This window comes from Aquila chrysaetos, chromosome 2 (genome assembly GCF_900496995.4).
Source record: "Aquila chrysaetos chrysaetos chromosome 2, bAquChr1.4, whole genome shotgun sequence".
Classification (NCBI taxonomy): Eukaryota; Metazoa; Chordata; class Aves; order Accipitriformes; family Accipitridae; genus Aquila; species Aquila chrysaetos.
The window spans coordinates 41,035,134-41,061,466 of NC_044005.1; the positions used below are offsets into that span (position 1 = coordinate 41,035,134).

General features: G+C 42.5%; 1 protein-coding gene across 9 annotated transcripts in view; it reads right to left on the reverse strand.

Moving 5' to 3' along the window:
• The window catches only part of DPF3 (double PHD fingers 3), a 198,047-nt gene that overhangs the window by 101,826 nt on the left and 69,888 nt on the right, over positions 1-26,333 (reverse strand). For all 9 annotated transcript variants that reach the window (XM_041122017.1, XM_029996849.1, XM_041122009.1 and 6 more), the window contains exons 2-3: positions 25,585-25,745; positions 20,359-20,466 (exon numbers count right to left, since the gene is read on the reverse strand). In XM_041122017.1, coding sequence (XP_040977951.1) covers positions 20,359-20,466; positions 25,585-25,745 — 269 coding nt within the window. The remainder of the gene's footprint in view (positions 1-20,358; positions 20,467-25,584; positions 25,746-26,333) is intronic.

The following is a 26,333-nucleotide window of genomic DNA, read 5'->3' on the forward strand; positions in this document are numbered from 1 at the left end:
TTCAGAAAGTCTAAGTAAATTGTCAACCCCCTTACCTATTAGTCCTTTACATATCATGTAAAGAATTTTAAAAGTAGTAAGACATGTTTTTCCTTGGTAGGAAGAAAAAAAGTAGTCAGTTAGAACCTCCTATATCATCATTTCCCAGGTGCTTTACTGCTTATACCTAATTACCATTTCAATCAATTTCTCAAATGTTCATGTAGAATTTATGGGTCTTTAAATCCTTGAATCACATCCAAATCCTTTTTAAATATAGGTAATAACATTCGCTACCCACTAATTGTTGTAAATTCTTTCTATTGTAACTCCTAGTTTGTATCACAAGTTCTTCCTCAGACATTGCAATTTCAGAGAACATAATCTTTATTACAAGTAATAACTACTAGTAAAAGCACTGTAACTAAAAGCTTACTCTTTTATATAAAAACTTTAAGAAGGTTTGTAGATAAATTTCCTTTTGATTAGTATTGCAAATGTAATAGCACCTGGTTAGTGTAGGAGATACAGGAAATAGTCAGAACCATACAAAATAGAAGTGTCAAATCAACAAAAATCATCAATGAAAAATAAAATGTTATTTAAGAATTCTTCCTGTTTTAATAAACCATGGTATTATTGGTGTCACAGCTAAATATTGTGCATATATTATAATTCAAATATGTGTGTGCATATAATTAAAATTTGTTTCTTAACTTGGCAGAGTCCCTTTCATAATGATTAAATTAACATGGTTATTTCTGCTTACCAGCTCAGTGCAGCAACCTCTCTATTTATCAAGGTCCTTAGACCGTGGTGGTAGAATCTGAATGAGCACCCATGCCAGCATCATTCCTGTATCTGTTTTCTACTGAACTGCTGCCTCCAAAAGAAGCTAATTTTCACAAATCCTACAAAATGGTGGGCTTTTTCAAGTTTTGATTCACCAAAATAGCTGCAAATTCCTGTCCTTAAATATGCTACGTTTGGTTTACAACGCATTGGGAGCTAAGCAACTTTTCTGTGTCTCTCTGAAACATAAATTAAAAACAACCATCCCTTTTTCTATACAGTGCAATGTATTTGTTTTACAATGGATCATTTCCATCTCCACAGTAGCAGCTGCCACCCAAGCCATCATCTCTGTGCACTCGTAAGCAGCTCCATTTCCAGTTCTAATTGGGAACAGAGATACTTATTGGGTGAGTTCCAGCATGATCTATCATGCCAGAGACAGCTACTATGCAAACCAAAGCAATCCGGCTTCCAAAAACCCTCTTAGACAAACACTGACTTTGCACATAGATTCTTGCGTTTTTGTTTCTTGGTGCCGGGTTTTTGGAACATAGAAAGTGCCAGAGGAAACTATACATTAAGAGTCCATGAAGTGCTGTTTAAGATGGATAAATCCGAGGATATTACCTTAATAACCACTACCTCTTTAAAATCATATAGGTGGTCTAAAAAAGCCACCTAATTCACAGCAAACAGAACTACTGCTGAGTGAATGCAGCCACTAAGCTCATTAAGAGGATGTGGCAGGATGTGTCTGAAAGTGCAGTGCAGTGGCTCAGCAAGCAATTAAATCCCATGACAGTTTAAAATGAGAATCTATCAGTGTCACAAGAGTGTGAAGCCTCAGCATCTCTGCTGTTCCCACCCCCAGCGTTTTATTTATGATGGCGTATTGGGAACATGGGAAGTCAAAAAGATTATAATGAAATATGCCATATAAAAACCAGATTAAGCCTGCTCTTCTTTGGGGAAATATGCAGAGAGAGAAGCTGTCTGTTAGCTGTCGAGTTTGCAAAAGATACCATCTTTTGGGATGGTGCTCTCTGCCAGCAGACAGAGTGCCCCAGGGGAAATGGTGGTGAAAAACCCAGACAAGCAGCATCCATCCATCCATCATACGCTCATCTCCACATCTCCAAGGCACAAATATAGCGTTAGAGTGCAAAGGGTGGGGGCAGGGGAGGATGGAATCCCTTAAGAAAGAAAGAGGAGACAATGCCTTACGTGAATAGCTGGATTTTGTAGCTTTTCTCTGTGTGTACAACCAGCCTCTCCTTAGCTTGTTTGCTTGCTTGCTTGTTACGTTCATGGCCAGTACAGTGATTTGCTAGCGTCCTTGGAATTGATGCATTCACAGCAGTGACCAGAACCAGGTGTACTAAAGGCAGGGCTCTACAAGCTTTTTTTCTAAGTGTGTCTCTGCCAGCACAGCACAGCACAGATCTTCACTCCTCCTGCAGATCTGGATCTTCAAAATGCTTTTTTCACTGCACCATCTCCTGCTATCCCAGGGGCAGATGCTCACATTATTGCTGTTATGCTTTAATCCTGACCTTCCACAGTGCCTGCTACCCCAGCCTGTTCTCCCAACACTACTGCAATTCAGCACCCATCTGTAGCAAACTTGTCAGTGCCAGTTCTACACTTACAACCCTCTCCAACTCCGGTCCACAGGACCTCCTGCCAGCCCAGCCCTGGGCCTCCCTTGAGACCAGACTACTGATAACACAGACTCTCACATTGAGTCCATAAAGCCAAACAAATGCCCCTAGAGACTAGTAAACATCAAATTCACTTTATTTTTAAACCAAGCCAGATGCAATAAAGCCATGGCTGTACTGGAGATTGTAAGGCTACTCCAGTAACGCTTTGTCTCCCCCACCAATTCCACCCTCAAACCTCATGTATATTATTGCACTCTCAAGGTAAACAGGGCCATGGTGAGAACAAGAATCCAGTCAAAGGGAATGATAAGCCAGTTTTAGAAGCAAGACTACTTGAAAGCAAAAGAGTATTTGTTTCCTCAGAAACAAACCATTTTGTGTGGAAAGAATAGTTCAGAGGACTATCTGCCATTAAGTGGAAACTCCTCTTCAGGCTGGAGCCATGGGATCCTATAAAGCTCTGAAATGAATCTTAGTAAACACTTGTTGCAAATTTTAGGCACTACTGAGCTTTGCTCTAGGGAGCACTGGGAGACTGGAAAATCCCAATGTCTCCCTAGCACCTCTTCCTGCAAAGCTGCTAGTCTCATGGTGAGGTTGGCAGGGAGCAGGGGGAGAAAGTGAAGAGATGGAAGAAGACAGAGGAAACTATGATATGGGAGGACTGTACACTTTCACTCTTCAGCCTGGGTGTAAACTGCAGAAAAATCAGAGGACAACTTTGAATTTTAAGACCAGGATCCAATGGAAAGCTTCTATGAGCCCCTAGCTAAAATATGTCCCAGGAAGATACAGCACAACAGGAGGGAGAAATAAGGCTGCAGAAAACAGCAGAGACCCTCAAACATAAGGTTAAGCATTGTTTAGTTTAGCCTATCATCAGAATGTGGACTTTACAAGCAGCTGTATTTCTTTGGCAGACTAGAATGCCTCTATAAAATCTCTCAATAAAAAAAAACCAGCCTGCCTGTCAGTTGTCTCTTGGAAGTTCTTTACAGATTTATTTTTCAGCACAGATATAAATCATTGTCACATATAATATACTGTACCTGCTTCTCAAAGACTGCCAAATTACAACATCAGGCTAAATGCTGGATCAGGTAACTGCCCTCAGGGCTCAAATCATAAAGGAATATCTCCATTCAATAACATTATTCTAGCACTCATTGGTGTTCTGGTCATTCTTGCATTTTTGTTCTAGACGGGCTTACACTGCACCAGGACTTTCGCAGCATCAGGCAACACTGTAGGCAATATCGAGGGACAGAGGCTGGGTAACTGCTACAATTCAGAGAAAATTCTCGAGTACAAAGTCTATTCCTTTGGGCTTAGCATCACCCTAACAGGGCTTCTGGCCTTTTTGGAGTAAGAGAATAACTTGGCCTACCTATCTGCAAGTGGTCATATAGATACATAGATGGATGGGCCTTTTGACCCATCAGAAGAACCAGAATCTGATTATTGTCCAGTAACCAGATAGCTATCAGCAAACACCAGTCACCCCCACACCACGCAGCTGGGCCAGTCAGCCCCACACTGCACACTCTGCAAATGGTAAGAGGGAATAGACCTCCACTGCAATCAACTGTACTATTTCCATATGTGACAGCACTGAATAAAACCACTCGTACTGAATGCAAATTCATACATAAACCAAGCATAAAACCAGCCGTGCTGTAACCTTGCTGCAAATTCTGTGAGATTCTGCATAGCTTCTCCTCTTCCTTATTGAGGACAGTGGAGGGGATACCTTTAGTAACAGATAAATCTCTGTAATGCAGTTATCTCTCAACTGCAGTGCACAAGAATCCCAATTAATTCAGTCCAGGCCTAGCAGAGCCGGCACTAAGCCAGAGCTGATAAACCTGCCAAAGCCAATCTGAGTCCTGCAATGATTCTTGGGAGCCTGCTCTGCACTTTCTCATGCTCCGGACTGAGGGGGGTTATTTGCTTGAGTGCAGCGCTCAGCTCTGGCTGGCTCCACATGGCCACATGATGCGGCAACTCCATTAATGAGGCCCTTCTAAAACCCACCGTGCTGGGGAGCAGGCAGAGACACCCAGTCAGCTCTGAAGGCATCAACAAGGGTGCAGCAGGGCTTATTAGCACCAGATTACAAGTGTCCCGGTCCTGATCCTGCATCTCTGTCTGCAAACCTCCCGTATGCGGGAAGACGGTGCTCTGCAACCCAGGCAGGCCGGGGAAGCAGGATAGCCACATTCACATGGTGCAGTGTCTGAAGAAGTCAGCCAGGCCAAGCAGAGCTGGTTCAGCATCCCTGGCTCAGTAAATACCAAACCTGCATAAACCACTGAAGAACAGAAAGGCCACAGCAAAGTGGCAATGATTTTAGGATGGGATAGGGAACAATCACCCTAGACGCTGCCCTTGGCATCACTGCTGTCTCACCATGTGATCCTGGGCCAAACTCTAACAAAGGTACCCTCTGCTTTTCCATCATCTGTCAAATGGAGATAGTCTTCATCTATCCTCTGGGGTTTGGTAGGGCTTGTTTAATATTCATAGGCATTCAGACACTCAAGCAAAATGCACCAAAAATGCAAGGTGTTCTTACAGGTTCTCACAAAGCCAGGTTTAAACACATTTTTTTTCCAGCCAAGAAAAACACTGAAAAAACAAGACTATTTCCACAGATACCAGATTTCAGTGGCCGATTCACAAATTCCAAGGAATGAGGATAATATTTACTCATACGGTAAGATGCATCTGACAGATGAAGCTATATAATTAAAAAATGTTATTATAAGAAGGAAGGCTTGTAATAGAAAAATGGCATGAGACGCTAGTAGGTATCCTTTCAGAAATGGGAGAGAACAAAGCAAATCATCTACTGAGATGCTCAGATCTCTTGCCACAAAAAGGCAAGAAATTCCAAGAGGCCTATAAAGTGTTTAGACAAAAAGGTGAACTCTAGAATTAATAACAGAATGGTAAACAGGAAGATTAATGGTACCAGAGAAAATGCAGATGGTGAAGCCCAGCCTGCAGGCTCAGCAAGACTCTGAATAGGGAGGGGGGAAAGGCAAGGTGTAAACAAGGTGACCTTCAAAGCCACGGGAATGCCTGCCAACAGGCCAGCCAGAGGGCATCCCGAGACACAGATGTGCCATCTGGGGTAGGCTGTCTCATGACAACATGAACAAGATTTGTCTTTTTCAAAATTTGCAGGGAGGCAAAATGGGTAGCAGCAGAAAATATGACCATTCATTCAAAAGGAGCACAATTAAACACACAGGTTGGAAAAGGATGCTATCTATTTTGTAAAGAAAGTATGAAAGAATTCCCTGAATATCCCCACTCAGAAAGGTCTTGTGCCCACTTGTAAAGCCTGCTCACGCAAGGTGTGGGGGAGGAGAAACTGCTTTTCACTAAACAAATGTTTTCCTTGAGGGTTTATGCTTTAGGTTTATGGTAAAAAGAAAAAAAAACAAAAAACAAACTCAGCACAAACTGCAAAGCAGCTCTTTAAACCCATGATGGTATAAATTTTCCCCATCTTGGCATAAATCTATTCACCCCAGATGGCACATTTGGGTTGAAAGCAGGTAAAGATTCCGCAGACGTCTCTATGTCCAGTATCTGATTTTACAGAGCTCCCTTGCTCCATCTCAGTGCTTAGTTGGGCCTTGAATCTCCTAATAAGCTTTGTGTATGCCTGGGAGATCTCAGTTCTTCGCCTACAGTAAAAAGTGGGAGAGAGAAATCTCCTACCACAGTTCTGCAGGGGAGCCTGGCTCTTTCAGACCTGATGTTTAGATCACTGAGGTCAACCAGGAAAATTAATAAGTAAATGCAATCACACGTTCTTTTAAATACATCAATCAAACACCACAGTGGGGCAGTGCTAAGGGAAAAATGCTATCTCTAAATAAGCCTTCTACAAAATAAGCCAAACATGTTCTGCTATGATATCCAGAGCCAAAAAATTTAGGGGAAAACGGAATAAGCAACCATGTTACAGCTCACCATGGAAAAAAGCAGACCCTAGCTGTGGGAGTCCAGTAGGTAGTGAATTCACATACCTCTTTTCCTTCCAGCCTGGCTCAAAGTACATCAAATCTGAGTATTTTAGGCAAAAACTGGCTCATCTAAGTTCAGTGCTGAAATCAGTTAATTCAGTGATAAGTGTACAAGCAGACACATCTGAATGTTTTTTATTCTGATGGGTTGCATATCAACTACAACGAAGATATTGGCATGACCTCCACTTTCACAGTAGGAACCATGGGTGCTGGATGAGCTCAGGCAGCTTGTGCAAAGCCTGCGTAGCCCCAGCACTGTTGCATCAAGCAGGCTTGACTCAAGCAAGCTTGCGATTGCTGACAGGAGCTGCCACCATGGCTCTGGACATCAGTACATACCTTTCTTCAGAAAGACCCTTCATGTGACTCTGTTTATTGCTTTTTGAATAGAACAGGAAAAGAGAGATGAAGTACACACCTGAAAACACTAAAGTGGTATTGAGGAAGGAATCAGGAAGAACAAGGGAGAAAAAAGCAAGATGGAGGAAAGCTATTATATTCCTTCTCCTTGCCTACTGCAGCTAAACTGTGGCACACTTGTTCTGAAAACTGCCACAGAAAAGTCTGAAAAATAGAAGCTCTGGGCCTTGAATTATGCCTTTTCAATATCTCTCTCCCTTCTCCTCTCTGCTACAGAGAAACGCTGTAAACTCCTAGATCCTGAAAATATACATTCTGGGCCCTTTCTGCACCTTGCAAAACAGAGTGAAAACAGATGATAATGGGGAAAAGGGAGAGATAGCCATGCAAGGGGAAAACAAAGTGAAATAGAGAATAGTTGCTCTTCCCTCCTTTCCCCCTGCTCAGCTTTCATTTCCCTTTGTTCATCTAACATTGAGCCAAACTAAGCCAAAGGAGCTGCCGTGCTGGGCTACAAGATTGATGGCTGCAGGCAGACTCCACAGTGAAGAGACGGATGACTGGTCATTTCCCGCGATGCACTGAGAAACATCCATCCTTGCAGCCATGCTGAGCCCATTTGTGCTCCTTTTGAAAAGAGAGATAAACACGGGCAGCCAGAGGCACCTGAGTGTCCTTCTCCCTCAGAAGGACACAGTTATACTCCTCTGGGTTCCTTGAGAAGGTCGCTCTGTCCATCCCTGAACATCTGGCTGTGGGATTTGCTAACTCTCTCCCTCCCCCAGCAATCATCCGTCTATTAGAGCACAGTGCAGGTTGGAAGAAAACGGTGAAGAGAATGGTGTGACAACCTCATCAATCTACAGCTACACGCCTGGCTATTTAGTTTTCTTTACGCTATTCCTAAATGCGGGGCGGGGAGGGGGGGGAGAATTGCTATTGGTATGAAAGAGTGAATTGTGGAAATGGCAACATGGATTGGAGTAAGTCCTTATGACTATTAAAATGTTGTGCATGTACTAAAGCAGTAGGGAACTAATTAAGATTCAGGATTGAAAGGCAAAACAAAAAAGTTGGATGCACTCTGGTTCCATCTGTAGCACTTGCTGAGAGTTCAGACGTACTTGGGGCATCATCTTTAGCAGAGAGAGGTTAATTTTTTTATTTTGCCCATTCAGATATTAACAGAAAGCTCCCTGGAAGAACATACTGGAAGTATATTTATAGTGCCAACCCTGGTATAGCAGCTTCAGAGGCACAAAGCACTTAATCCTGACTCCTTGCTATTTAGTTAATAGTGTCTTTGTTTGCTGATACTGTCCTGGTCTATAGCATTGCTCACAGATACAGCCTCTGTGTTTCCAGTTCTCCTGCCGCGCTGCTACCTCACTTAGGCAATGAGCATGACATGGCAGATGTACCCATAGCATCATTTACAAATACAAAATCACTCCAGAAATTCCTATAACTATGAACCTCACTTTGTCACAGTAGCGCATATCTGTAACTGTGTCGTTCACAGACATTGCACCAAGGAAATAATGAGAAGATAAAAGCATTCACCATCTCTCAAAAACACAGAGATATGAGTCATTTGCTTAAAGTGTTTAAATGTAGTTTTAGCACTCTGACTGTCTGGGCCAGCTTTGAAAATTTGTCTTTTATTGCCATCATACAATGATGTTTATTTTAGGCCAACAACAAAAGGATTTTCACTACAGCTCTGTAGGACATGCATAGGACATTAATCATGATCATGTGTGTTCCTGAGACATCAACCCCATACTTCCCAAGGGCAATCACATGCATTCAGAAGTGCATCATTTCCATCAAGAGGAGTAAAGTTTTCATCCTTTCTCCTTCATCAGGAACCATAGTTTTAGCTGATGGAAATTGCTGCCTACTGTACTCTTTAATGGAACTGTAACTACCTACAACGGCTGAGGTCCTGGCCCTAAATTACCTTGTTTGTTTAAGGGGAACCATGCTCCAAGTGCATCCTAAGTGAGATCTCTGGTCTGGAAGACATTGCACAGAAAAGCTGTATCCATCTATTCCATTCTTAATTCTCCTTCAAACGTACATCGCATTGACCCTCCTTCTCCCAAGGAGTTCATTTTTGGGAATGGACGCCATGGCAAACACCAATGGTGTCAGAATCCTGATGCATAAAATACATGTAACAAACTCTAAGGCAATCAAATGCAAAATGCAGGGAATATTGAAATGAATTGCAATCTAGTAAAAACATATTTAATATCTCTCAGGTACAAGATGATTATGAGGCTGTAAAATGTTTAATCCAGAGAATGGGAATGACAGACTGAAGACTTCCACCAAGGAAGGTGGTCAGAGGTGCAGGGATGTGGGAGGGGAAGTCATCACACTTTCCATTCTACTCTCAGCAAATCTGTAGAGCTTGCTTGTAAGATTTCAAACTGGACTTTATATTAACATTTATTGCTCATTCCTTTATATTACGCACCAGAAAAATATCACCTGCTATAAATTTTATAATATTTCATACTACAAAACAATTTCATTTGCTATGTGTCAGGAGAACAATAAAATTGAATAAAAGTTTTTTAAAAATCATATTTTGAATGTAATGATATTCCATAATCTCTTTGCTATCTTTTGTGAACATTTTTTTCTATATAAAATAGTGCACAGGTTCTACTATATGGTTGGTCTAGTAGCCCAGTGACTTTATTGGATGCTAAGTGCCAAAACCTGCAAGTCTGGTCGAACCCAGTACTTTACATGTGGATTTAATTTTAAGCATGTGACAAGTCCCATCAATTACAAAAAGATCACTCGTGTTCTTAAAGCCCAAGCTCAGGTGCTTTCCTTGTCTGGGGTTAGACAGCTTGGCATCTTACAAGACTAAGCCGTGGGGACTTGATCCTATAAACCCTTTTCATGTGATTACCAGAGAACTCCCAGGATTACTCACATGAACATACAAAATAGATGCAGTGACTTAGATAAAAGATACCCATTTCCTAGGATCTTGTGTCCAGTACTTGCATCTAAACTATTCTTGTGCTTCACAAAAATCCTTTTGTCGATGCAGTTTATTCTTTTTCAGGCATCGGTACTGGCTATGCTAAGAAAAGTACCAGGAGGTTTGCCAGCAAAGCTGTTCAGGTTCAGCTCTAGCTGCAAGACTTGTACAGGGCAGACGGCTTCCCAGCTGCCCCTCCCCTTTGCTGGAGAGCTGATGATTTGCGCCTTGGGGGAAATGAATCTGCTGGGTTCCAGCATTTCCCCAGGGACAATCCCCTGGCGCTTCCCCAGGGGTTCCCACACCCCTTCCTCCTGACAAGCCTTGAGGGAACTGCTTGGGCAACCCACTCCTAGGCCCCCCATGCCTACTCAGGGAGTGCCGAAACACTCTTTCAAAGCCCCCTTTTCCCGAAGAAGAGAATCCCATCCTCAGCTCACCTGCACTCCCCTCTTTTTAAGGTTAAATCTGTTTATTTCAGAAATAAGTAATCCTGATGCTTACTTACAAACATCAATGTTAACTTCATAGTGAGGGGATAAATCCCACAGCATTTTACCTCTCCAGTAGGAATAATATGTCTCCTAGAGACACAGCATTCACAGTCAGGCCTTGGCAGCTTAAGAGGCACATGCTGAAAAAGCTCTTCCCAAAGACGCGTCCTAGCAGCCAGATGTAGGTCAAACACAGAGTAGCCAAGAAAAGCAAAAGAGCAAAACAATGGGCTGGATAACACAGAAAGGGTGGCGACACCACAAGCAAGCTCCCTCTCAAGCAGCCCAGGTATTTCAAGCCAATGCCATCTCAGCTGCCCGAGCCCTCCAAGCTTTCCCCACATCTTGCAGATCGAGCCCCAAGAGACGACCTGCAGTCACACTGTAGAGGCTCCGGGGAGCTCATCAGCTCAACCCATTCCTTCAATTTAATGGCCTATTGTAGTGACCAAAACATTTTTCAAAACCTGCTGGCTCCAAAATCATAACTCTATTTTCACAAATATACTAAATACAGCTGAGACTACACGCCAGTGGAAAAATCACATCTAAGTGGCTGCATTGCTTCTGAAATTGCAACAGCCTTGTGTCTGTGGGTCAATGCACATGCAGCCTACGTTCCCATTCTCCAGGACAAGACCTAGAGAACTCAGAAAGATAGAGATTTAACCATTTCCAAAATTGCCTTGTCTTGTTCAGTTTCTACTTCTGCCTTAGCCTGATGACTAGAGCCAGAGGGGTCTGGCTTCAATGGGCTTTTGATCAAAACCCGGAGAGGTTCCAAAGCCTGGTGGCTTCTTCATGCAGCTTTCTCCTAATTATGCAAACTGGCTCAGCCACACAAGAACCAGGAGTAATCCCAGGTGATTCATACGAGCAATCTTAGCTAACCAACACAGTTCTCCTGGTAAAACTGTGCATATAAAATACTTGTAGTGACCTGTTCCAGATCCCACAAATGAAAGAGAAACTATTTACACAAAGTTAATCCTGTAAATTCTAGCAGCATGACTGCGGAGTTAAGCAGCAGAAACAATGTTTTTGTTTTCTTTACTGGACTATTTATAGAATATTATTTGCTTTTCTAGAAATAAGCATGTTTTATTTCCATACCTGCAAAATCATGAAATCCCATTTGGGGGAAAACACATACTCACTCACATCCTTGAACCTACTGAGCTGAATTAGTCTAAGAATTTGCAGCTTATCACACGTAACAATACCTAGCAAGAACAGTGCATGATTTGAAGAAGTTATCACAGCCCTGGCAGCCATGACATGCAGAAGGCCAGCTCATCAGTGGCCAAAATGAAGCAAGAAGAGTTACACTGTGCAAAACCTAAGATATTTTTCTAACATTTACACTGCACAGCCAGCCTTGTGAAAACTGGCTCAACAATTCACCTATGGTAAGCCTCTTTATTTGTATATATGGGTGTGTAACAGATTACTTGTTTTTCATCACCGTCCTGGTACACATAAGCCCAGGTTTTTCACCAGAGCTGGTACACTTTCATATCAGTTTTTCAAGGCTTCATGCTGATGGCCAAAACATTTAATACTGGCACTTTAAAGGCTTGGCAAGTGGCACGCTTTATTCCTACATTCCTTTAAATAAAAAGGTCTCCCCTACACCTCCCAAACTCTCCAGAAATAACTATTAACTATCTGTTAGGCACTTCTCTGAGATAGACAAATGAGATCAACCATTTTATGCACTGAGAAGGTAAGAGAAAAAGAGATATTCCATTTTCCCTGCTGCTGCGTAGTCCTGTATGGGGTACAGGTGATGCAAGTGATAGTGGGTGTCGTGGTTTAACCCCGGCTGGCAACTAAGCACACGCAGCCGCTCACTCACCTCCCTCACAGTGGGACAGGGGAGAGAATCAGAAGAGTAAAAGTGAGAAAACTCGTGGGCTGAGATAAAGACAGTTTAATAAGTAAAGCAAAAGCCACGCATGCAAGCAAAACAAAACAAGGAATTCATTCACCACTTCCCATCAGCAGGCAGGTGTTCAGCCATCTCCAGGAAAGCAGGGCTCCATCACGCATAACGGTTCCTTGGGAAGACAAACGCCATCACTCCAAACATCCCCCCCTTCCTTCTTCTTCCCGCAGCTTTATATACTGAGCATGACATCATATGGTACGGAATATCCTTTGGTCAGCTGGGGTCAGCTGTGTCCCCTCCCAGCTTCTTGTGCACCCCCAGCCTACTCGCTTCTGCAAGAAGCAGAAAAGGCCTTGACTCTGTGTAAGCACTGCTCAGCAATAACGAAAACATCTCTGCATTATCAACACTGTTTTCAGCACAAATCCAAAACATAGCCCCATACTAGCTGCTATGAAGAAAATTAACTCTATCCCAGCCAAATCCAGCCCAGTGGGGCAGGACATTAAATTCAGAGATCAGCACCTCTACTGCAGACTGGCAATGGGACAAAGATGTTTCACTGCAGGACTTCTGCATCATGATTGAGTGTCAGTGAATACATGCAGAAAGGGACAGGTTCTCTGGTATTCTTAGTGCCACATAAGAACAGGAAAGCAAACTTTATCTGGCCAGAGATTTGGACCAGCAAATGTCCCCATTGTAGGAAGAATTTAAAGGTGGTGGATGAGATGGAATAGAGTTTGGTTAAATACAAGTGTAAAAGGAAGAAGCTGATTCACAAGGAGGTCACAAACTGATGAGTTTTCTCTCGGTGACAGAAAAGTCACTTTTTCTAACCCGAGCCATAGCTGGATGTAAGTGCCATAGAGCAGCAGCTCTTGCCTGTGGTGCCATGTCCTGCTGTGAACAATCTGAAGGCAAGATTAGTGGAGAATTGGAGCCTACTGTTTTGATTCAGTAGCATTGATGGACTCATCTGTAAGCTGCAGGCTTAGCTGATGAATAAACACCTACTTAAATTTAGGCCAATACTTAGGTACTTTGGTGGGTAAGAAGCCCCAAAGAGAAGGGCCAGCAGAAATAGGTATTTTGGTATAAAAAAAAGCTAGAGTTGGTAAAAAATTAATTTTCCCCCCATTCACATGAGAGGTTCTCGATTTGCTAAAGAAATTATAGAAAAAAACCACCAGTTGGAGTGTTCAGCGATTTCTACAGCCACTATGAATGTTTCCTTTTTCTTACACTTTGAAATTGACTATCTAGCCCTAAAAAAAAAAAAAAACAAACCAAAAAATCAAGTCCTTCCAGCATCCCTGCTCCCAGATTTGGATTCACAATATAAAGCTTCATTTTATTCCCAAGTGCTACAGAAATGTGAGATATATAGGTACATGACAGACCAACCTCAGGATTCAGCATGGCCAGCGTGCAGATGTGCACTGTAACACATCAAATGAGAACTGAAAATTACCCACCCTCCCTGTCACAAAAAGTTAACCATTTTTTTGTTTTCTTCTGCATGAGGTGCCAAAAATAAAGATTGATGGGAATGGGTGAAAATGAGATCTGCTCTAGCTCAACCAGAAACTACAGGATCCATGTAGTAGCTCAGTAAAATTCTTTGACATGGGTCATGCAGCTTCTTCCAATATGAAGCTCATCATCGTCCACACTTTGTGACATTAAGTTATTTGACATTTGACCTAATATTTGCCTAACGCTTGACATAAATACACGGCAGGACTGTTGCTTTGGCACCACCTACCAAAATCAAATCCTGTTTCTAACAAATAATAATTTTAAAACAGGCTATTCCTGCCACAGAAGAAAATCTGTTAAAAAGTTGACTCACGGAGTAGGCTCAATCCCTCTCCTACTTTAGTTTTACACCCACAGAGCTCCACTCATTTCTGCAGAGGTAGCTCCTGACTTCAGCTTCCGTGAACTAGAGTCAGGCCCTGCCCTTGCAAAAAAAACACGCTATTCACTGCTCCCTCTGCTGGCCTCGCAGCACCTCCGGCTTGTGCAGATGCCCGAGCACAGAAGCAGACATATGCAGAGCCCATTTCCAATCCTACCGCAACTAAACACCTGGCAGGTGGAATCAGGCATGTGAAAAGAAAAAAAGAAGTAAAGGAAAAAAAAAAAAAATCCTAAAATCAGTGATATTTTAAAGTACTGAGGAATATATTATAAAAGATGAGGAGAGTTATTTTAAAAGCCAAAGTACTTCAGAATGCAGAAGTACTTGAATAAAAAGCAGGTTTTAAAAAGCATTTTAATTTCAAGATTTTGGAGGGCAGACAGCAAAAGTCACAGAAGTTGATAACAGGCTATTAAACTCCATCTTACATGAGGACTCTAGATCAAGTCATCAGAGAACAAAAGTTGCTTCTGTCTGCTGGCTGCCACATCGTATCTGGCCCATATTTCAGTTTCATGACAGCAAATATTTATAAAAGCCATGAACAATTAAAAAAAACTAAAATAAGCTCTACACAAAAGTATCTTCCGTAAATTCACATCTGCAGAAACCTGTCAGAAGTCTGAACACTTGATACATTGATAGTATGGCCCCCTTTAGGAATATCGTATCCAATTAAACTGCATTTTACAGACGTACATTTATTTGGCACCAGAATTATTCTGCCAGTTTTGATCCTAAGACAGTCTTAATGGATCTTAAAGAGGAGACACAGGCAGGTTTTATAACATAACAAGAACCTAACCTTTAATCACAGAGAAGTTTCCATATATGTTAAATAGTGGCAAAATTTTTTGTTAAGAGAAGATGTGCCTTTCCTTAGAGTGTTCATAGCGAAACAACACTGCTGTCTTCTAGTACTGAACAAGAACCAAAGTGTGATTGTGTAGAAATCGCTGAAATTGAAAGTGAAACTAGGCAATATTAATTGGCCTGAGAATAATGATAAAAGGAAATTCTCATGAAGTTAGTGTTTTGAATTATTTTCAGGCTCTAATATCTTTGAGTGACACTGGACATAGCAACCAGGGAAAGAAAAAAGAATATGGAACTCAGGAGAACTGAGCTTTTTCTCTGTTCTTGGGTTTGATTTCCAGCTCTACCACAAACCTCCGGTTAAACCTTCATAGAAGTAGTTTATTATCTTTGTCGCTCATTTCTCAATTTTGCAATCTAAGTACTTTCTTTACTATATTTTGTATACTTGGGCTGTAAGATCTGCTATGGTATATGACTATAGCAGAGAGTACAAGAAGCCTTCACAACGACTCCCGGGATGATGATCTAACATGCTGCTTGAGTCTCTAGATGCTATCATACAAGTGACACTAATATGAATTCTGTCCTTTCCTTTTTAATTTCCTCTTAACTTTATCTCGGTGAAGTGCCCCATCTTAAAGACCACGGACTCCACAGACATGCTGAGCATCTTCCACAAAAGTTGGGGGCACTCATCGCTTCCCAGGAGAAACACAGTACCTTGTACAATCAGACACATTCTCCACAAGATAAATTGAGATGGTCAAAAGAGATAATAGCTTATCTGTAAGGATTCCATTCATTCATCTACAAGCACACTCACATAGGTATATCTCATATGCCAGACTAAAAGCAGATCAGGCATTGTTTAAGTGGCACCTAAAAATCTGTTGTCAGTACTTGCCTCAAACAATTCTAACATGGTTCGTAACAGCAAATGAAAAATACTTTTGTTTACTTTTACCTCTTCAACAGCTGGTAAAAAAAAAAAGCCATTTCTGTAGTTCAGCTGAACACTAGACTGCCCAGAGACAAGTAACAGGACAGGCACTAGCACAGGACACACACTAGCACAGGACACCAGCTCATTCTCAGCGCAGTAGCAGCACACACAACTCTACTCCACACCCTGCAAGTGGGTGGGAAGACTGCCCGCTGTGAGACCTTACTGTTGGCTTTCAGTCCAAAACCAAAGGACAGCAGTGAATTGAGACAAAAGCTTTCCAGTCATATTCTTTACACTTACTTATGTGAAATAAAAGCTCTGTGTGCATGTATGTACATAGCTATATTTAGCCATCTTGTAAAACTGTAGTAGGACGCTACCAATTTAAATTCCACCAGAGTTTTTGGCCATACGCACCCTATCTGTTCTCATCTGCATAGCTGCAAAGCTTGGGTAATACCTGACTGTCAGCAGGGTTTACTGTACATAATACCACTTCCACAATATTGATACCTGACCCAACACAGAATCATGACACCACCCAGTACCACAAAACTACTAAGTATATAGGACAAGGAGCAATTAAGATTTCAAGAGGCCTTGGGTGTAATCAGGGATCTCTCTTCCATTTCTAACCCTCATCTTTCCAGCTGCTCTGATATTACTGAGGGCCAGAACCCTACAGCTTGCCTTCGCAGCACCTGCAGTTCAAGGTGGTGGTAGAAGAGTTGGAAATTTTCCTTCTTCTTCCATTCCTCTAGAAGAACAGGCTACCCAGCCCAGCCCAGCCCAGTCCTCTCCCTCATCCATTCCCAGACTCACAGACCTCCCATGCATGGGAGCTCTGCTCTGCTCTTGCTCTTTTACTGGGCAGAACAGCCAGCTGAGGACTGAGTGTGGAAGCACGAGCTGCTTCCAGCCCTCCCACTGCTCTGTGCTGAAGTGCCGTGCAAATACCACTGCCTAGTTCTGCTGAGAATCAGTTTTGCTCATAGTTGGTTGAACAGAAGTCTAATTTCATGAATATTATGAAAGTATCAACATCTAGTAACTTTAGCACTCTATACCTAGAAAATCACACTATTAGCAACATGTCAATATATTGCCCATGACTGGGGATTTGTTTCAAATCTATACCACCCTTCATAGGAGTCTTGACTGCTATACTGTAATGACTCGTGTAACAGCTCATGGCCATTACAAGGACAAAAACTTGGCTGCACTTGAACTGTAGTGCTTGGTTCTAATGATATGAATATACCACCGAAAGAGGAAGACCAGCCCATGTGAAAGTAAATGTCAGGAATACTTAGAGTAATTCCTAAAGGTCTGGTAATAACATTCACTGTATTGTCACTGAAGCAGTTATCATAAGTAAATTTTGGCAACACTTTATTTCTACCACATATCTATTGGATAGGCTACTGGATGGCTTGGAGGATGCTTAGAAATAATATTAACATGAACATTGCTAGACCCTTGATCAAACAACTTTACTAGGGCAATCCATGCACGTAACTGAGTACGGTGGCAGAGGAAAACAGACATCTAAAGACTGCATCAGCAACACCTATTCCAGTGTTCTGATCTTTACAACTTTGGCTGTAACTATTCTTAAAACCAAACACTTCCACCTGAAACCAAATAAAAGCAACAGACCAGGGAAATAAAAGCACCATGTTCTATTAAGAAGCACGCAGCAATTGACCCCAAGAAAAACATTATAGTGGACTTGCATTTTACAAAAAACAGGAGACCATTGGAGCATGATTATTTTTTTCATTAGGTTTTGATATTACCAGATATGAAACTCTCACTCATTGAGTTCTGTCACGCACTACCTAAACCTGCAAGGTACTAACACTGCAAAAGTAGGTTGTAACTATAAATACTATATTATTACTAAACGATTTATTATACCCTTGAACTGCTAGCAAGACGGTAGTTTGATTCTACTTACTGACCAGCTGATGACTAGCTATGACTTACCAAAACAAAAATCCTAGGTCTATGTATCTCCTGAATTATGTAGAAGTCTTAAACTTCTGGATACAACTTATCGCTATAATGAGCCACTCCAGAAGCCCAGGTGCAGTCCAAGCAAGTATTTACACCCCCGATGCTGATCCCACTGACTGCTGGATTGGCAACTTTCGGAGCCAAGATCCCCTTCTGTGTTTGTTACAGTGGCAGTCTTATGAGAAGTACTTCTAGACAGTTAACAAATTTAAAACATAATAAAACTAAGGTTTAGCCCTGATTTGTAGAATTGCATTGCTCGCCTATGTTATATAACATATAACCAACTCAACAGCCTCCTATATAAAAATCAGCTACTCACATATTAACTCAGCACAAGCACTCTCTAGCTGCTGAGAACAGCTCTAAGCCAAGGCTAGGATGTCCAAGCCCTAGGTGGAGTGAAACCATGGAACATTTAGATTAGATTTCTTCCAAATTTATTTCAGATGTCCTACAGTTGTCATCTCTGTGCTTTTTAAGGGATCTTAAATTGCCACATCTTTGCCCCACACAGTCAGCTAATGTTTAACTGGGGAACAAAGAGGTCAGCATAAGGTAGCTTCCTAGGTTCAGCATTAGGTTTTACCACAGCGTCCCCCTCCAAAATGTACAGTATTTCTGCTGTCCATGTTGAAAATAAATTACACTATCTTTTGTCCATGTTGAAAATAAATTACACTATCTTTTTCTCAAATTGTCAAAAGCTACCTTTAAATGGAGATCCAATGTTTTCCATAGGTTTTATACTTTCAAATCAGAGAAGGGGAAAATCCCATTTTTGGCTAGTGAGTCTATTCTGGATATGCACAGATGGAGTGAAATTATTTTGTGGTGTAACTGATAAGGAAAGTTAATCACTAGAAAGAAATTGGTTGGAAAATAGATTTAAATGGCAGAGCAATATAACTTGCCTAATTTGGCTGCCACTGGCAATGCAACAAAAGTAGCACTCCTGAGATGCAGAAGAGATGTTTATAGCAGGGAAAACAACGGAGGCAGACATGCTGAGGTCTCTTTATCTGATAACTTTGTGGTAATTGCCTTTCATGCCCTGTGGCATGTAGGATGCACTAATTTGGCATTCAGTGAGTACAGCAAAGAAGCATAATGCAAACAAAGAAGAGTCAAACTCTGCATTACTGCTTTACCTTACTAAATTAGCAGCCACAGAGTGTTTGCATCATCACAAAGTCTGAGGTAGACATTTCTATGGGCCAACATCATCCTCTTCCTAGAGTCCAGTCTCATTTCCATCAGTGTACCTGACTGATTTCACCAGTTCTTTCTGAGCAGCTCTGCTGTGAAGTCTGGTTCTATTTGCTGGCTGAGGTTTCACCCTTGGTTTGAACCCCAAGTGAGTGGTTACAGGCATTTCTTCCTCTTGTCCAATTGTCTGCTGACATCTCCTATATTGAAGGCAGGGAGCCTTCAAAAACTCTTTCTACCAAAATCAACATGAATTTTCCCTCTGATTTTACTGGGTTTAGAACTTGTCTCTATCGCCCCTTCCTTTTTCTTCACCAACTACTGCATAGAAGCAAAGTCATCAGTATTGCTGAGCATAGCTCAGTTCCCAGGCACCTTCTTCTGTCAAACAGGTTTTTAAAATATTCTTAATTTACATTTTGGGGTTTTCTCCTGTACTTTTTATACTGCAGTGTCTCGCCTCTTAAAAACCACATACAGCTGTGAGTACATGTGTTCCCTCTTTCTCATAATAGGGGACCCCAAAGACAGCAACCCTTTATTACTAACTGCAGGGAAGAATGCACAGCACTATGCTCTACCTGACACAGCTGTAGCTCCTCCACATCTGCTTTACAGTCACTCATTCAGCATCCAGGGGAAGAGTATCAAGGACAACAAGAATGAAAGAAGAATGGACTAATGTACACACACAGGCATACACACATATACAAATGTGGCATATGCTCACTAATTTTTATTATTTGCTGTTTATAATCTAGTCACACCCCTGGTCCCCAGCCCCATTATGAAAAATCTTATCAGTATACTGTTTCACACACACAGCGGTCTTTTTCACAAAGATTAGGCAGCAGATGCCAGAGTGAGATTCTGTATTAATAACACATTGAGGAAATAATTAGTAATACATTGATCCTTTACATCCTTATCAATTTGCTAATAGAGGCCAGGATTCACCCTTACGGAAGGTAAATTCAGCTCCCATTGCATTCAATACAAGCTGTATACATTTCTGTAAGGGATGAGTTGTGTGCAGAGGGTTTGGTGGTTATTGTTACAGCAAATCAAGTAAGATGCAACAGATGCAAAGAGAAATGGTTGGAGAGGGGCAAAGATAAAGTCCAAGGACTAAATGGCAGGTTTGCATGTATGCCAGCTGCTCTGCAGCACAGGAGAGAGAGAGAGAGGGGCAAACAAATACTTACCAGGTTTAATTTCCAGCAGCTTCAGTCTGGAATCCTCAGGGGGATGCAAACGCCTCTTTTTGCGCCAGCAACGTGCTGGGTACGTGTACAGCTGACCTGGGGCCAGGCCTGAAGATTAAAGGCAAAAAATAAATATAATCACATTTCAGTTTGTAAACCACAAGCACTGTCTCTAGCATCTTTGTTCGTGCCCTTCCAGTGTCTCCTTGTTGGAGGGTTCAATCCTGCAAATCATGAGGCAGAACTATGCACTCAAGGCATCCAGTGCTCCTGAGGCTCCTCAGCACCTCTTGGGATCAGGCCTACAGAGAATCTAGGTCTCACTTAGACACATCACTCAGCTCTACTGAAACCAGAGCTGTACATAAATAATTTGTGATTTCTTCAGGGTAAATAGAATTTCAAACTCTCCTGGGTCACAGGGGCGATGCCTCCTCCACAGGCAGAGAAAGCCCCTTGGGAGAGAAGAGATGAAGTTCCGACATGCAAATCATAAGGCCCTGATGCACAAAGCAGCTCAGGAAATTTGTGTCTTCCAAGTGGGAGCAAACCAAGATCCATGAGGTCTGGCTATTTGGACTATGTATTTTTGCTTAAACTCTGCACTTTTGTTTGAAGACAGATTCTTCATTCTGGTTATTACCTCCTCATGCCAACACCCTGAATGGGGGAGGAGACACAGAAGTAATGTTTATATTACTGCATGCTCCATTGAATCACATTTGGCATTGCTGGCTTCTGAGCTGCCCTGGCTCTCCTGACAGACACCCCTTAGCCAACGTTCAAGCTATGCTTTGCTTTCTTGTATTCAGAACACAGCAGGGCTTCGTGAATGCATCGCTACTAGGGGCACAGAAGCACACTGCCAAGTGCTTCAAAGCATCCTCAACTGCCCCAGATACTCATGACACACAGAAATACCCAGCAAGACACAGAAAAGTTGGAAGAATTTCATTCTGTCCCCTGCTTCCCCTGCCCTCTTTGTCCACCAATTCTACTTTGGCTTTTCTGTCCTGCTGCTGCTGCTGTTAGTCTTCAAGGGGCTACAGAGCATGACTGCAATCCCAGACTCGTTGCCCTTAGAATACAGGTAAGACCATGTAAGAGAGAGGACAGGCATGGTGTTACCATATCTGAAACTGTACCAACAGTGAACAGCTGGACAACACAAAGGGGGTGCCAGTAAAGCAGAACAGGTCAAAGGCCCAAGAGTTCTCTCACCCCTCTGAAGTAGCCAGTAGAGTGTACCAGCCTGGGAACAAAACTGACTCACTGAATCAAATGAGGATAATTAAAAAAACAATATCCTGTTACTTGTGGGGCAGGGGGGAAGACACAACAAAATTATTTGCCTCAAGGGAATGGGCTAATCAAATTCTGTAAGTGAAGCCTAAGCTCCTGGTTTGAAATGTTTAAACTGTTGGGAATGCCAGTTCAGACCCCAGTACTTTCCACCTACTTCCAAGGCCTTGGTGCATAAACGGAGGATCTACAGCACGCTGCCTGGGTCTGGCCGAGCGATGGAGTATATGCAGAGATCCTGGCTGTTCCAGGGCACAGAATGCTCCTGAACTGGGGCTTTTCACACCCTTCTTTCATTGCTGCACTGCTTGCTGGGCATTATGCTCACCCCAAGAAGGACACATTTCAGAGCAAGGCGCTTAGGACTGGTTTGTGAATAAAAATGTGAATAACTAGCACTTCTACGATGTTTGGACACACTTCTTCATGCCACTTTGCAAACATTAACCACTGCAAACAATTGCTATTATGATGAGGTGGATTGTGCCTGGCTCTGATGTGAGTCATTAAAGAGGTGGAGGCAAGAAGCCTCACCCTTTCACAGCAGGTCCTGTGCAAGAACTTGCTCACAACATTGAAATGGCGGTTGCGACACCAAAGCAACAGGACAGAATCAGCCCTCCATTGCACAGGCCTCCACAGAGGAGTCATTTGAATGAAATAAGCAGCACAGCTTTGAACATTTGTCCCAGACAGAGAGGAGCAAGGATCTACTGCAGTTTTGGGGGAGTATCTGTTAATGTGGGTTCAATTATTGAGTGCTATTATATAAAAATAGCAGTTCTGGATTCAGCCAGGACAGTGAAAGCCAACCACAAATGCTGAAAGCCCAACAAGAAACAAAGCAGGTATCCTTGAAAAGACAGAGGTGGGAAAGCCTCTTCCCTAGAGGACCTACAGCCCACTCCAGCTGGCAGATAGATCGATAACAGATGGATGATCCAACATCCATCTCTGCACCCCTTGAGGTAAGCTCTCTGTTCCTATTCACAATACCCTTACTCATTAATACACAGCCATCCAATGAACTAAAAACATACACCAGACCTTCACTTGATCCAAACCCATCAAATGCTACCTTCAGTTCTCCACCCTGACCCCATCTGTCACTGTGCTGGCTCACATGAAGTGTGGATCTTTGACTGTTAACACAAAGGAGGGGCAACAAGGAAAGGGTCGGTTCTGAATGCTTTGAATCTAGCCCCTCCACAGTCAATCTTGCAGTGCATATGGAAACAATGCATGTACAGGTCTTACTGTCTTCAGTCCTGGCTCAATTGTCTCTCCCTCCAGTGCCTTATAGGGCAACCAGAGAAGGTTCCAACCATTTGCTTATAGAGGAAATAGCAGAACCTGCAATGAGTTATGTTGTTTATCTCATTAGTGTAGGAGAGTCATAACTCAAAGCTCGTGTGAAAGGCTGGGGGAGGAGGAGAAAAGAAGGAGGGAGTTATGTGCAGTATTGTGTGAAATTAACCCTGAACTGTTTATCACGAGATGCAGTTTTCTGACTCCTTTAACAAAGAGGACAGTAAGAAACCAGGTTAATATGCGGAGATCCTGACTCTCCGCTCTGTTTTTCAAGCCCTCTGTAAGTGAAAAGAGGTCCTGGAGCTTTGCCATTTGTCTTCATACCGTTTTTCAGGTTAGGGATACTAAATGGCAGTGAACACAGCACACATGACAGATACCAGCGTGGTTGGCAGAAAATTTTCAGAGCCCTTCAGTATGGGCATAAGCGCATTGTGTACAGCCTGAAAACAGGCATGCTAAAACTGTAGGGGGATGCTTTGACCCACCATAATACTACAAGAAATAGATGACGCAAAGACACCCAAGGGAGCACTAAATGGGCTAATAAAAATCAAGAAAGAGGAGAGCAAATATGGGGGAGGAGGGCTGCTTCATTTCACACTGATTATTCTAATTCAAAATAACAAAAGCATCAGATTTGGTGGCCAATGCAGATGCAGTAGGCTTGTTTCACTTAAGATTCTCTGTGAAGATTGTTCCACCATTAGTCTCCACAGCAGACCTGCAGGAGAAATGCCACTGATCTCCTTTTGCAGGGTAAGCTGCCAAACAGTTCACTATGAGAACTGAGGAAAAAAAGATTTGCACAGTGAATTTGCTCAAGGTAGTCCAGAGAGCTTGTGGCTGAGAAAGGTAAAGTGTTAAGATCTCTTGTTCCTGGTGTGATGCCGTTAAGACGATTTCTTCTGTGTGGAGACACCAATGAAACCCATATGAGACTATCTATGTCTATCTTTGCAGCAGATGCTCTTGCCAAAACATTACTTGTGGATATAGTGGATATATACCTGCTTATTCTGCATTTAAAAGGATAAAAATAGCAGCACCTTACTCATAACCAGATGTTATAAGAACAGAAATTCCTTAGGTAAACAGATTAGCAAAAAAAAATTAAAGCTAGTTTTGCCAAAGCATAATCTCTTAGGAATGGGGAATTTTCAGCTGAAACAAAAAAACAACTGTGGTCATGAAGCAACCTACAAAAGAAGGGTTAGCCCAGAACCTCAGACAACTCCCAGCTTGTAAACCACATTCAGCAGTCCCAGATTACCCCAGTAGTTTTGGCAGCTGAAACATTCTCAGGGTATTTTTAACACTGGTAAAACACCTGTTGCATCCTGCACCAGTAGTGGCTGCATTTTACTATAGAAAGTTTTCTGACAGTACTGCAAGACAATACTAAATCTACTTTGGATATTTTAGGAATAGGAGCAGTGCAAGGATCCTTCCCTCAGTATATCCTAGGAAAGGGGCAGGGAAAGTTTCAGCTAAGCACTCTTCAGAAGCAGCAATTGCTTTCTTAGCCCCAGGATGGGGGGAAATATCCTATGCATTCCTCCCAGTCCACCTCCTGCAAATGGGCCAGTGGAGGAGGTAAGAGCTGCCTGCACTGTCCCATAATTCTAGATCTGGAGTTTGGGGTTTTTTTTTCAGTATGGTTTACAGGAACTGGCATGTGTATATGCACACATGTGCTCATCTTGCTTCCGGTGCCCATTCACCCTAGCCCCCTCCCTGCCTGGATTCTCTGGTTTGCGCTGAAAAAAAAATCCCCCAAAAAAGAAACCCAGTTTGGTGCCATCAAAAAATCTGTTCCCAGAGCTAATGGTGGGTCAGACACTGTGCCATACTCTAACAAAATTGCCCCTGGGGTTCAGGAGGACTTCTGTCTGAGTAACAGCTCCAGTCTTTGAACTGGTGACTGTCCTTTGCCTTTCAAACAAGGATTTCAGATGGATTTACTCTAACAAAGGAAAGACTGACCAAAGTCTACAAAAATAACAGTGCTTTTTTCCCTTGAGCTTCACTGAGCTTTGGAACAGGCATTAACCAAAGCTCTTTAAGGACATATTCCAATTTCTTTCTGCACCTGAGGAAACCGCGGCTCCAGAACTGATATCCAAGTAACTTGTCCAAAGCAGAACTAGGAGTTATAGGTATATTTCTAACCATCAGAACAATGTTCATTCCAATAACTGGACTCTCCTATGTTTTACCTTGGCTTTATATCCTTCCCAATATAATTCCTTATTTTCAGCATTCATCTGAGAAACTTCCACCTCCACCTCTCCACCCTGAAGATAACTCCAGTCCTGCTTAGAGCAGAACATTGTGTCTTCTACTGCAGACTGGGATCAATAGCTTTAAAAGAGCTACAATCATGTGGCCTTAGAAACTACCATGTCAGGCACTTCTCTGGGTAGAGAGAGAATAATTAGGATGAGCTCTCTGCAGTTACCAAAGGAAATCCCCTGCAGGCACAGAGGTTTAGGCAGCTTCTCTTCTGTGTGGCCTGTAGCAGGTTTGAGCTCCTATTAATTAAACCCCATGAGGGCTCAGTGGCCAGCCCTCCATACATGCACATGCATACACAGACACAACGCTACCAACCTGGTCCCCTGTGCCTTTTCTCCATCCAGATGTAGCAGTTGTTCTGAGCTACCCCAGTTTGTGAATCCAGGAAGGGAAGGCGGACGCTCCGCTCAGCACACAGCCGAGAGTTGTAGCTGCGACAGTGCTCAATTGCTTCTTTGTAGAACTGGTCCCCGAGTCTGCCAAAAGAGACAGGGCAGAGAGTAAGAAAGATTGCACTGCCCCCTCAAACAATGGACAAGCAGAAAAACTTTCCCTGAACACATGCAAAGCTTGCTGACACGAGACACTGCTGAAGCAGATCATGCAGAAAGTGCCACCAAAAGATCAGACTCTCAGGAACTGGACACAGATCTTTTCAGTAGTGGCATAGCTACTGAATGAGCAAATGATGCAACCAAACCGGCCCATGACCCTGGGTCAGGCAACATATACACCATGGTGAACTCATTCTATTGTTTCTCTTCCCCTGTAGTATGTCCAGCCAATTCAGCAGATTAGTCATTTCAATCCTATGTTACAGCAACTCTTGCAGTCTATTTTGAGCAACCAGCAAGCCAGCCAGGTTTAGAATAATTTCACTCCAGTATTTCTGGTGTCAAAGAGCCCATAAGAGCAAAGGACATAGTCTTCATTTTGTGTGCTTCTGAGGCATGAAAACACACACCTTAACAACTAGGGCCATGTCTGCAATGGTCAGACTAGACATTTTGTCATAACCCTTCCAGAGTTTTCCACAGTCAAACCTGAGGCACCAACAGCAGCAG